General features: G+C 49.5%; 1 protein-coding gene across 5 annotated transcripts; it reads left to right on the top strand.

The window, feature by feature from the left end:
• The first annotated feature begins 600 nt into the window (after positions 1-600).
• Positions 601-11,245, top strand: thop1 (thimet oligopeptidase 1). 5 transcript variants are annotated; one of them, XM_061296494.1, is made up of 14 exons: positions 607-762; positions 2,193-2,399; positions 3,242-3,390; positions 3,466-3,573; positions 3,644-3,746; positions 3,876-4,033; positions 4,110-4,245; positions 4,357-4,499; positions 4,622-4,845; positions 4,950-5,151; positions 5,218-5,404; positions 5,462-5,590; positions 10,697-10,833; positions 11,048-11,245. In XM_061296494.1, the coding sequence occupies exons 1-14, from the start codon at positions 750-752 to the stop codon at positions 11,207-11,209; spliced, it is 2,058 nt and encodes a 685-aa protein (XP_061152478.1). In that variant the 5' UTR covers positions 607-749; the 3' UTR covers positions 11,210-11,245. The 5 variants fall into 5 exon arrangements, with proteins under 5 accessions (XP_061152477.1, XP_061152478.1, XP_061152476.1 ...); XM_061296493.1 differs by having other exon boundaries at positions 601-762; positions 4,110-4,499; positions 5,269-5,404; XM_061296492.1 differs by having other exon boundaries at positions 4,110-4,499.
• Positions 11,246-12,689: the final 1,444 nt, after the last annotated feature.

Raw genomic sequence — 12,689 nt, 5'->3', positions numbered from 1 at the left:
TCCCTTCTCATTTCTACATTTTTCAACCGATTCAACCCATTCCAACTTTCAACTGTTCATCATTTTTCTACCTATTCCACAACTTACCAAAAACTTCACATCTTTTATTTTGAAATTCACACCCAATTCTCCAATATTTCCTTTTTCCCTTCTCATTTCTACATTTTTCAACCGATTCAACCCATTCCAACTTTCAACTGTTCATCATTTTTCTACCTATTCCACAATTTACCAAAAACTTCATATCTTTTATTTTGAAATTCACCACAAATTCTCCAAGTTTTCTACATTTCTCAAGTAATTCAACACGTTTCAACATCATTCGGCAGCATTCCCCGAAGAAGTTATTCATACATTTCGCCTTCACACGCAATTTCTCCAGAAATTGCAAAATTCTAGTTATTATTATTATTACAACTTTTTTTTTTTATCAATATGCTGAATACGCTCGACCACGATTTGTATACCGGCTGTCGCAAATAAGACCAACGTGATTTGTAATTTGAGTCCATGTGTCTCATAAACCGTGCTAAATCTATTTGAAATCAACACGCGGACACGAGTGTATTCAGGCGACGACTGCGATGTTGACAAATGACGAGACAAGTTCAAGTAGTGTACGCGTAGATGACTTTGAAGTTTGGCACCGGATGTGGGAGGCGTTCGTTCTACTTGCTCGTAGCTTGTAAGTGTCAGCAAAAGGGAGCACCGGCGGGTTGCAGGCGAGCAAATAGTGGCCAGACGTCAACATGAGCCCCACAGGTGAGCACGCAACACACGCTGGCGGCGTCTTTGAGCGGCGTCGCCTGACCAACCGACCGGTCTGAAGATTCTCAAGCGCAAGCGCGTTTAGCTGGCTCGCCGGCTAGCTAGCCGCTCGTTCGTGCTAGCGACCGCGCTCGCTTCACCCCCAAAGCGAGCGCCCTGATGGACATCGCACAACCGCCTCTTGTCATCTGCTCCGTCCCGCAATCAACCACGCAGTCGCTTTTCAACGTTTGCCTATTTTTTTTTTCCTTCGTAGGGCGTTCGCAATGTCAAAATTACTTATTAAGCTTTTTGTACAATCGTAATCACGGAAAAGACACGTAATGGCCCCGATTCATAGCTCAGAACTGAACTTTTTATTTTGCTGTGTAAGGCAAAATGGCTGCCACATGATGGTACGGTGCCATTATGATGTCACGGGACCTTTATTTTAGAAGAGGACGGTAGGGATGTCCCGATCTCTATCTGATCGGCTCCAGCCTTTCCTATTGCCCGGTGATCGATAGAAGATCGGCTACATTAGCTGACCGGCAACTGCTGTAAAGTAACCCGAGTTACGGTTGACGGTAGCTGCGCAATACAAACCTCCGTGGCGGTGCAAAGCGAGAATGTCAGAAGTGTGGAAAAAATGTTCTCTCGAGAGTGAAAACTGTCCTAATGGTACTTGCAATGTCTGCAACATGGCAATTTCAAGAGGAGGTAGCAGCAGAGATACATTTAACACCACAAACTTGATTCGTCATCTGAGGACAAAACAGGACAATGAGTATAAAGCGTTTTGTAAAGCTGCAGATGGAAATGTTGCCAAAGCAAAACCGCAACCGCTGGACGTTATGAGGAGAGACAAATACTCTAACGAAAACAAAAGGGCAAAGAAGATCACAGAAAGGCCGGTCGAATTTAATGCTCTTGACAACCAGACCATCTCATTAGCACTTGGATAGCACACTGTACCAAGTCAGTGTTTTTATTTTTATCTAAAATACGTAATTGAAGCTGACCTTTAATTGTCAGTATTATTTGATTTCACGGGATTTACAATAATAATACTAATGCCTTTTGATGAAATTTTAGTCTTACAAAACCTTGAGTTACTTTCTCGAAATGTATATTTTATACATTTCAATACCAAAGGCAATATTAGATCGGGACTCAAAATCGGATCAGATTTGGGGTCAAAAGATAGGCTCGGAGGCCTAATATGTTGACCAGGATATCCTAATGCAAAGGCTTGAATGGTGACAGCTTCTTTTCTGAACACCAACTTGAGGAGCTGTCAAACCGCCCATTAATATGAGCATAGGGCGGTCCCAAGCCAGCAAAAGCCATCCAAACTGAGAAACGTTCTGAAGCCGTCCGTTCACAGCGCATTCGACAATTGGGTGGATGAGCGGCATGATCATCACCTTTGCCGCGTCTTTCAGGTGAGGCGGTGTCGGGTGGCGATGGCGGCGTGTTCCCGGTGAACCGCCTGCGATGGGACCTGAGCGCAGAGCAGATTCAGCAGGCGGCCGACAGGCTAATGGAAGACACCAAGAGGGTTTACGACGCTGTGGGCGCTCTGGACCTGGACGCCGTCACCTTCCAGAACACCGTAAAGGCGCTGGCGGACGTGGAGGTGGACTACACTGGTGCGTGCTCGTCTTGCCGCGAACGCCCCCCCTCGCCGCACTTTTTATCGTTTTCGGGAGTGAAGGAACTCCGAAAGCAGACTGATAACTTTCGGCCTGCACCTCACTGCGATTATAGTCATCGAACAATCAGGGTTTTTATTTTTGAATTTTTGGCCCTTTATTCCAAAAACGGACGTGATTCAAAATTGTCAGTGTGAAAGATCTACATGCCTAAGTGGGTTACTAATGATTCTGTTACCGCTCGCTAACAGTTATTTCCCAATGCCAAAGCGGCTTCAAGTTTTCTAAGAAGCGGCACAAACATAGGCTGGCTGCTGGAACAGAGGACGACAGAAATGTGACAAGATTGGGTGACGGGAGGTTGGAATGCAAGCATTTTATTTTTGACCGCGTCTCAAAAGTGCAGTAGCTAATCGATCGCATAATGGGATCGTTCCCGCGGCTCTCACGCAGCAAGTGAGCTGCTTGTGCCTTTTACTGTGCTGTCAATTTGGAACAAAATGTTGAAAACGACCAAAAGCAACCATGGCTTGGGGCCTGCTGTTGGGAACCTTCCAAGCGCCGCGTCAACACAAACGTGGCCAATGGGGCTTTTGTCGAGCTGCCCGCCTTTGTTGAGGCATGCAGGAACGCTGAGTCGACGTTTGACCTCTAAAGATGGCCGACGTCAGCGCTTTGGGCTCAAGCGGCAAGCACGGCATTACGTGTGTTGCTGACGGGCGCGCTCTTCCGAAGGCTTCGCAAAGCTCCCCTTTGGAAAGAAGGTCAACAGGGAACGGGTGGTCAGGCCTCTGCTCCTTCCAATGGGGTCATGGCTAACAGCTTTGCGTTTCCTCCAGTGGAGCGAAACACGCTGGACTTCCCTCAGCACGTTTCTCCCTGCAAGGACGTGCGAGCGGCCAGCACGCAAGCCGACAAACGTCTGTCTGAGTTTGACGTAGAGATGAGCATGAGGGAGGACGTCTACCTTAGGATTGTGGCCTTGCAGGTAGCCGCCATCATGTCACCTTCGCCCTCCCTCTGCTTGCTCATTGCCGACAGCGCCTGTGCTCTGTGCGCGCAGGACAAGCTGGAGTGCGCCAGCCTGCCGCCCGAGTCACAGCGCTACATGGAGCGCCTGCTGAAGTTGGGCCGGAGGAACGGGCTCCACCTTCCCAAAGACACGCAGGAGGTGCCGGCCGCCGACCGCGTCTCAGCGCCCACACGCGGAGGCTTCATCTTGTGCGCGTGCGATTGCGTAGGAGATCAAGAGTATCAAGAAGACGCTGAGCACCTTGTGCATCGACTTCAACAAAAACTTGAACGAGGACACCACCAGCCTGAGCTTCAGCAGGGACCAACTGGGTGGGTGAGCGCGCCTCGCTTGTTCCTCTTCTCTTCTGCTGTTTGCCTTTGTCCCTCTGCTTTTTCTTCTCCTTGCTCCCTTGCTCCGCCTCTTGATTTTCTTCCCGCTCTTCCCTCCTCTCGCTGCAGGTGGCCTGCCGGAAGACTTCCTGAGCTCGCTGGACAAAGATGGAGAGAATCTGAAGGTGACCCTGAAGTATCCCCACTACTTTCCCACCATGAAGAAGTGCTTTGTGCCGGAAACTCGAAGGAAGCTGGAGGAGGCCTTCAACTCGCGCTGCAAGGAGGTGAGCGCCCTTCCCCTGCGGCTAGCGGTTTTTGCACCCCTCCGTCCGTCCTTGATGCGGCACCCCGCCCTTGCAGGATAACTCTGCCATCTTGAAGGAGATGGTGGCCCTCCGTGCTCGGAAGAGTTCCCTCCTGGGTTTTGGCACCCACGCCGATTTTGTGCTGGAGATGAACATGGTCAAGTCGGCCAAGCGGGTGGCCGTCTTCCTGGGTGAGCACTCGTCCGCATGGTGTCCGCATGGCGTCCACATGGCGTCCGCACCTGGCATCCGCACCTGGGGTCCGCATGGCATCCGCGTCCCCTCTTACTCTTACTCCTCAGAGGAGCTGTCTCACAAACTGAAACCTTTGGGGGACCAGGAGCGCCAACTCATTCTCAAGTTGAAGGAGGAGGAGTGCCTCAAGCGGGCGCTGCACTTTGATGGGCGACTGCACGCTTGCGACACGCGCTACTTTATGACGCAGGTGACACCAAAAGTCTTTCAAATCGGGTTCCAAGTCGGCCCCAGCGCCAGACCTGAAATTTCTCAACCCCCTGACACCGGGTGGTCCTCGCGATGCTTTTCTTGTTTGCATGGTGGCGGTAGGTGGAGGAGAGCCAGTACGCGGTGGACCAGAACCTCCTAAAGGAGTACTTCCCCATGGATGTAGTGACCCAGGGTTTGCTGGATATCTACCAGGAGCTCCTGGGTCTGACCTTTGAGCTGCTCCAAAGTGCCCCCGTCTGGCACTCCGACGTCAAGGTCTACGTTGTGAAGGACCGCAGCCATGGCCAGGTGCTGGGACAGTTCTACCTGGACCTGTACCCCAGGTGAGCACAGCTGCCGTTGCTGCGGTGGACCATGAAGTGACCCACTGACACGCAGCCGGCGCTCTACATTGGGAGTGATGCGCGCGCATGTGCTGTTCTCACAGGGAGGGCAAGTACGGCCATGCGGCGTGCTTCGGCCTCCAGCCCGGCTGCCTCCTGGCCGATGGCCATCGTCAGATGTCTGTGGCTGCCATGGTCGCCAACTTCAGCAAGCCCACCCCCGCCGCGCCCTCGCTGCTGCAGCATGATGAGGTGGAGACCTACTTCCATGAGTTTGGACACGTCATGCATCAGCTGTGCGCACAGGTACCGCATACGCCCGTCATCAAAATCGCAAAACCCACACTCGCCACCTAACGGTGGCCCCCGCAGGCTGACTATGCCATGTTCAGCGGCACTCACGTGGAGCGCGACTTTGTGGAGGCGCCATCGCAGATGTTGGAGAACTGGGTGTGGGAGAAGGAACCTCTGCGCAGGATGTCCAGACACTATCGCACGCAGCAGCCCATCCCAGAGCAGCTCCTGGACAAACTCATCAAGTCTCGCCTGGCCAACACCGGTCAGTCCCTCGCTGCGCGCGCGCATGAACGCACTTGATGCCATTGCCTGCCCGCAGGACTCTTCAACCTGAGACAAATCGTGCTAGCAAAGGTTGATCAGGCGCTGCATACGCACAGCAGCCTGGACCCTGCCGAGGAGTATGCGCGACTTTGCCAGGAAGTGCTCGGAATTCCCGCTTCTCCCGGTGAGTATTTCCGCAACTTTAGCCAACATGAAACAGCTCATTCCCCCCAAAAAATGCTTTCTTGCCACTCCCCTCCAACATTTACGGCAAAGCTCCAAAGAAAAGTAAAAAATTTCCCAAAGGGCCCCAATAATTTGATGCTATGCGCAGTGGCGGTTCTTCACCGAATTACTCCCTGGGCAACACTACTTCCAAGCCCCCACCACCACCACCCAAAAAAGTTTGTTTTTTGACATTTGTTTAATTTTTTTATTTTATAAGAACAGTATATGCGCTAAAATATTTTAAAAGAGCCCCTGTAAATGCCATTGTGATTGAACTTGATATACAGTGATCCCTCGCTACTTCGCGGTTCGGTTATCGTGGCTCCACTGCATCGCGGATTTTTGTTATAATAAGAGTTCTAAAAACATATTTGCAGTGTTGTACTTTGTTATAAAAGAAGTTAAGTTGTTGACTTCTGAAAACATATTTACAGTATTGTACCTTGTTGTAAAAAGTTGTTGTAATAATAAGAGTCCTAAAATCATATTTACAGTATGTATACTTAAGTTACATCTACATATACATTTACAAAACGCGCATAGCGCTGCTATGGTAACTTGTGACCACTAGAGGTCCTTGTTTAACCGAGGTTCACAACAGAACTTCACGTCTACATGTTACACACACGTATAATATTTATATTTTTAATATTTTTATGTATGTTATTTATACTATTGCTGTATTATTTACATGTTTGAAACTATTATTTAATGCTCTAATAATAACATATGCACTTAAATGGTTTCATATACATTTATTGACACACAAAAAATGTGGTTTCATATACATTTATTGACACACAAAAAATGTACAGATGAGAGGGTGACCCTACTTCGCGGATTTCACTTATTCCGGGGTGGTTTTGGAACCAATTATCCGTGATAAACGAGGGATTACTGTACCAGAATATAACATAAGAACATATCTCCATGAGTTATAAATTTAAATAAACATGTAAATCATGCGCGTGTGTGGCGCGCGCGCGCGTGTGTGGCGCGCGCGCGTGCGTGTGTGTGTGCGTGCGCGCGCGCGTGTGTGCGTGCGCGCGCGCGTGTGTGCGTGCGCGCGCGCGTGTGTGTGCGCGCGTGTGTGTCTATATAGATCTATATCTATCTATATCTATCTCTATCTATATATAAGTCAGAGGGGGTACATGAAGAGAATGTGGGAGCAATGGAAAGTGCGATATCCACACTCAACACTAACCACTAAACAACTAGTGACTCAGTGCTCCAATATCCAGAAACGGCAATTGATATCACAACTTGAGATTGACGAGGTACAATACAGATGCCAAGACAAACGGGAACCCGAATTCCAGGTCAGAGGGGAGTCAACATCAACTGCCCAAGAAATTGGGTACACAGCCCCAAGAGGATATCCAAGCCTGAACAAGACAGCAACTGACCTGAAAGATAAAATGACTCGAATGAAGAGTGGCCAACCCCGACGCCAACTACAAAGGCTAAGTGAAGCACCACCAGAAAGCCTGGTTGAAGATCTGAATGCAGCACTGAGAGCAATCCCTACAACCACCATCACTGAAACCAATGAGTTGATATACACTTCAGCAACAGTGATCCTGGAGATGCTTGGTTACAAGAGCAATATCAAGCATGAGATACAAGACCCACCATGGAAAAGAAGGTTGGAGGCTAAGATCAAGACAGTGCGGAGAGACGTGAGCCAACTATCAGAGATCCAGACTATCCAGAAAGGTGCAATGAAGAAACCAGCACCCAAGAAGTACAGCCAGATGAACGTACCTGAAGCACTGGAGACTGCCAAACAGAGGCTCCTAGCCCTGTCCAGTCGCCTAAAGAGATACACAAGAGAAAGTGAAGCCAGGCGAATAAACAGGCTCTTCACAACCCAACCAGGAAAAGTGTACTCTCAATGGCAGGGTAACAACAGCAGAACAGACCCACCAAGGCTGGAGACTGAGCAATACTGGAAGGGCATATGGGAGAAGGACACATCACACAACAATGGCTAGTCTCTCTAAGAGAAGACCACAGCAACCACCCTGAGCAGAACCCAGTTACCATCACTGTGGCAGACATCCAAGAGAGAGTCTCAGGTATGAAGAACTGGACAGCACCCGGGCCAGATATGATCCATGCCTACTGGATTAAGAAGCTCACTGCACTCCATGAGCGCCTAGCAGAACAAATGAACCAGCTACTAAAAGTTGGCACTCACCCCGAATGGTTAACTGAAGGACGCACAGTTCTGATCCTGAAGGATCCCACAAAGGGTACAGTCCCATCCAACTATCGGCCAATAACCTGTCTCCCTACAACATGGTAGATCATGTCAGGCATCATAGCGGCTAAGATAAGTGTACACATGGCTCAATACATGAGCACAACACAGAAAGGCATAGGCAACAATACCAGAGGAGCCAAACACCAGCTGCTGGTTGACGGAACAGTCGCCCGAGACTGCAAGACTCGACACACCAACCTGTGCACTGCCTGGATTGATTACAAGAAAGCCTACGACTCCATGCCACACACGTGGATCACTGAATGCTTGGAACTGTACAACATCAACAGGAACCTGAGAGCCTTCATTGCAAACTCGATGGGACTGTGGAAAACAACCCTTGAGGCCAATTACAAGCCAATTGCACAAGTCTCCATCAAATGCGGCATATACCAAGGAGATGCTCTGTCCCCACTGCTCTTCTGCATAGGTCTGAACCCCCTCAGCCAAATAATCAACAAGACTGGCTACGGATACCGACTCAAAAATGGGGCCACCATCAGTCACCTCCTATACATGGATGACAAAGTTGTATGCCAAGAGCGAGCGAGACATCGATTCACTGATCCACACAACCAGGATCTACAGCACAGACATTGGAATGTCATTCGGACTAGAGAAGTGCGGTCGCATGGTGACAAAGAGAGGGAAGGTAGTCCATACAGAAGGGGTCTCACTCCCAGAAGGAACAATAACAGACATTGAGGACAGCTACAAGTACCTTGGTATCCAACAAGCAAATGGCAACCTCGATGAAGCCACAAGGAGAGGAGCCACAGCCAAATACCTACGAGTAAGGCAAGTCCTCAGAAGTCAGCTAAATGGCAAGAACAAGATCCGGGCAATAAACAGCTACGCCCTGCCAGTCATCAGATACCCTGCAGGAATAATAAGATGGCCAAAGGAAGAGACGCAAACCACAGATGTCAAGACACGGAAGCTCCTAACCATGCACGGAGGGTTCCACCCTAAGTCCAGCACCCTGAGACTGTACACTAGCCGTAAAGAAGGAGGCCGAGGACTACTGAGTGTGAGAGCCACTGTTCGGGATGAAACAGCCAAGATCCATGAGTACATCAAGGAAAAGGCCCGAACGGATGACGTGCTCAGTGAATGTCTCAGACAATGGCAAACAGAGGAAGAGTGGCTAGATACACCATCATGGGAGGACAAACCCCTACATGGGATGTACCATCGGCAGATAAGTGAAGTGGCTGACATCAAGAAATCCTACCAATGGCTGGAAAAAGCTGGACTGAAGGACAGCACAGAGGCACTCATCGTGGCTGCACAGGAACAGGCTCTGAACACCAGAGCAATAGAGGCCAAGATCTACCACACCAGACAAGACCCAAGGTGTAGGCTGTGCAAAGAGGCCCCTGAGACAGTCCAGCACATAACAGCAGGGTGTAAGATGCTAGCAGGGAAAGTATACATGGAACGTCATAACCAAGTGGCTGGCATAGTGTACAGGAACATCTGTGCTGAGTATGGACTGAAAGCCCCAAGTTCAAAGTGGGAAGCACCCCCTAAGGTGGCAGAGAACGGGCGAGCCAAGATCCTGTGGGACTTCCAGATCCAGACTGACAAGATGGTGATGGCGAACCAACCGGACATTGTGGTGGTGGACAAACAGCAGAAGAAGGCCGTTGTAGTGGATATGGCAATACCAAGCGATGGCAACATCAGGAAAAAAGAACTTGAAGCTAGAGAAATACCAGGGCCTCAAAGAAGAGCTTGAGAACGCCTGGAAAGTGAAGGCCTCGGTGGTGCCCGTGGTCATTGGGGCACTTGGGGCAGTGACCCCCAAACTGGAGGAGTGGATACAGCAGATTCCAGGAACAACATCAGACATCTCAGTCCAGAAGAGTGCAGTGCTAGGAACAGCCAAAATACTGCGCAGAACCCTCAAGCTCCCAGGCCTCTGGTAGAGGACCCGAGCTTGGAGTGGGAGACCACCCGCGGAGGGTGAGAGGGGAATCGTGAAGTGGAACGAAATTTATTGGATAATTTAAACTTTTTTGACAAATAAAAAACTGAAAAGTGGGGCGTGATATATTATTAGGCCCCTTTACTTTCAGTGCAGCATACTCACTCCAGAAGTTCAGTGAGGATCTTTGAATGATCCAATGTTGTCCTAAATGACTGATGATAATAAATAGAATGCGCCTGTGTGTAATCAAGTCTCCGTATAAATGCACGTGCTCTTTGATAGTCTCAGGGTTGTGTTTAAAGCGCAGAGAGAACCATGAAGACAAAGGAACACACCAGGCAGGTCCGAGATACTGTTGTAGAGAAGTTTAAAGCCGTGTGTGTGTGTGCGTGCACTTCTGTTTGTGTTGTGCGACTACTGATGAAAGTGCGTCGGTCAGCACATGAAAAACTGACTCTGATTAGCAACTATAACGCTGTCTTAGCCAGATGCTCACTGACTTCCGTTAACCCGGAAATTTTTCACTTGCCTCAGGCTCATCCAGTCGGCCTGCAGCTGAAGGATGTGCTAAATTCCTAATTCCCCACTCAGTGATAAAACTACTTTGCGGCGCAGTTTTTTTCTTGGTGGTGGGGTAATTTGTCCCCCCCCCCCCCCACGTGACATAAAAAATGCCTCCCTGCGGATTCCGCCCATGTTGGCCGTGTCAAAAAACGCTACTGGCTACACGCCAGTGGTTAGCAGCCAGAGTCTACATTTTCATGCAGTCGCTGGAAAAGGATGTGTGAGTTGTCGGTTTGTGTTTTCTTTTCCGTGTGACCTGCCCGTCCACTCCTATACCTGGGCCCGCGCGTCCTCAGGAACCAACATGCCAGCCACGTTCGGGCATTTGTCCGACGGCTACGACGCGCAGTACTACGGCTACCTGTGGAGCGAGGTGTTCTCCATGGACATGTTTTACGCCCGCTTCAAACAGGAAGGAATCATGAACCCAGAGGTGAGCCGTGTTACGAATACAGAGCATGCAGGCACAAGCACACAACACAGAAACAAGAACCATCCCTGATGGGAACTGGCGAGCATTCCGCCAGATCAATTCCGGTCAGGACACTTCTCCCGCTGGCCGTTCTTGGTAGCGAAATCAAGCTGGGATGTTTAAAAAAAGTCAAGAAACGATTATCTACTTCTTCCGGGTGTGTGCTTGTACGCAGGTGGGCCTGGACTACAGGAAATGCATCCTGGGCCCCGGCGGCTCTGTGGACGCAGCAGACATGTTGAAGAAGTTCCTGGGGCGCGAACCCAAGCAAGAAGCGTTCCTCATCAGCAAAGGGCTGCCTCTGGATCTGGAGCCCGCGACGCCGTGTCCTTGCTGAGCAAATAAAAGCAACACAAGTGCTCGTGTCACCGCATGTGCTGTCTGCGTGTCTTTTTTTCTTGACAAAATCTGTGCAGTACAAAGAACTTGTTGACGCTTGCTTTCACTGGAGGCGTCATGAAGGCTAAAGTGGCGGTGCTGAGTAGTCTGCCGATTAGCACCTAAAAAGCCCTATTTTTAAACCCTAACCATAAATTTGCAACCCCAATTCAAAAACCTAATTTGTGTGGCTGGCGACCAGTTCAGAAGGTAGTCTGCAGCCCCCGTGACCCTCAACCGGATAAGCGGTGTTGATATAGTTAAAGTAAATGCAAAAGCGAAACATAACTTCACATAACATGAAACGGAACTTTTACGTTAATGTTTTTTTTAACTTTATTTTACGGAACGTTTTGCGTTAGTTAGGATCAACTTTTTGTTTCCCTGGTGTGGCAACAATTCACTTCGTTAGTATTTCCAGCGAGTCACTGTCAAACGCAAATAGGGCAGCCAAAGTGCGCGTGTCGCAACGTGACGCTACTCAAATGTTACATCCAATACAAAAGATGGCAGTGGCACCTTCTTTTATTTTGGAAATTGTAGGCAAATAGTCGTGTTTTAAATCTTGTCTGTGACAGACTTAAAAATACAACCCTGTTCTTTTTCTCAGTTTTCTTTAAGGTTAATAATGAGAAAACAATGTTGTGCCTAAGTGTATTACCATATTGGCCCTGATTATAAGACTGCCCCCTTTTTTCAAGACTTTTTGAACACCAAATTTAAATTTTACACAAATGATTACATCCGAAACAAATTGTTATAACAATATATTCGAGAGAAAAAGCATGTTGTTGTGCCTCATTCAAATCATGCAAAAACTGTCTATCACATCTTAATATCTGAACATTTAAATATGTCAACTAAAGTGCAATCACATTTGTAAATGAATGGCTTCTGGTTTCCCCTCCGTGAGTCGTCACCTTATCGTGGTGGAGGGGTTTGCGTGCCCCTATGATCCTAGGAGCCATGTTGTCTGGGGCTTCATGCCCCTGGTAGGGTCACCCATGGCAAACGGTGCCTAGGTGAGGGGCCAGACAAAGCACGGCTCACACGAGCCCCTTATGACGAACAAAATGTATGGATCTCGTTTTCCCTCGCCCGGACGCGGGTCACCGGGGCCCCCCTCTGGAGCCAGGCCTGGAGGTGGGGCTCGAAGGCGAGCGTCTGGTGGCGCCCATGGGGCCCGGCCGGGCACAGCCCGAAAAGGAAACGTGGGTCCCCCTTCCCATGGGCTCACCACCTGTGGGAGGGGCCAAAGGGGTCAGGTGCAGTGCGAGCTGTGCGGCGGCCAAAGGCAGGGACCTTGGCGGTCTGATCCCCGGCTGCAGAAGCTGGCTCTTGGGACATGGCCTTTAACTAACTTGTAGTGGCCGATTCGGCTGGAGTTTGTTTTCTCTCCCTCTCCACCCCCTCCCTCCCCCCTCCCCGGCCGGGGAGGT

Source organism: Syngnathus typhle, linkage group LG14, assembly GCF_033458585.1.
Source record: "Syngnathus typhle isolate RoL2023-S1 ecotype Sweden linkage group LG14, RoL_Styp_1.0, whole genome shotgun sequence".
Lineage (NCBI taxonomy): Eukaryota > Metazoa > Chordata > Actinopteri > Syngnathiformes > Syngnathidae > Syngnathus > Syngnathus typhle.
Note: the sequence above shows the minus strand (reverse complement) of the source record. Positions and strands in the feature narration are given on the sequence as shown.

Excerpts from the sequence above, each read along its gene's own strand:
- thop1 (XM_061296492.1), top strand. Across the intron at positions 4,034-4,109 it reads TCAACTCGCGCTGCAAGGAG|GATAACTCTGCCATCTTGAA; the intron begins GTGAGCGCCCTT and ends CCGCCCTTGCAG. Across the intron at positions 10,834-11,047 it reads AAGGAATCATGAACCCAGAG|GTGGGCCTGGACTACAGGAA; the intron begins GTGAGCCGTGTT and ends GCTTGTACGCAG.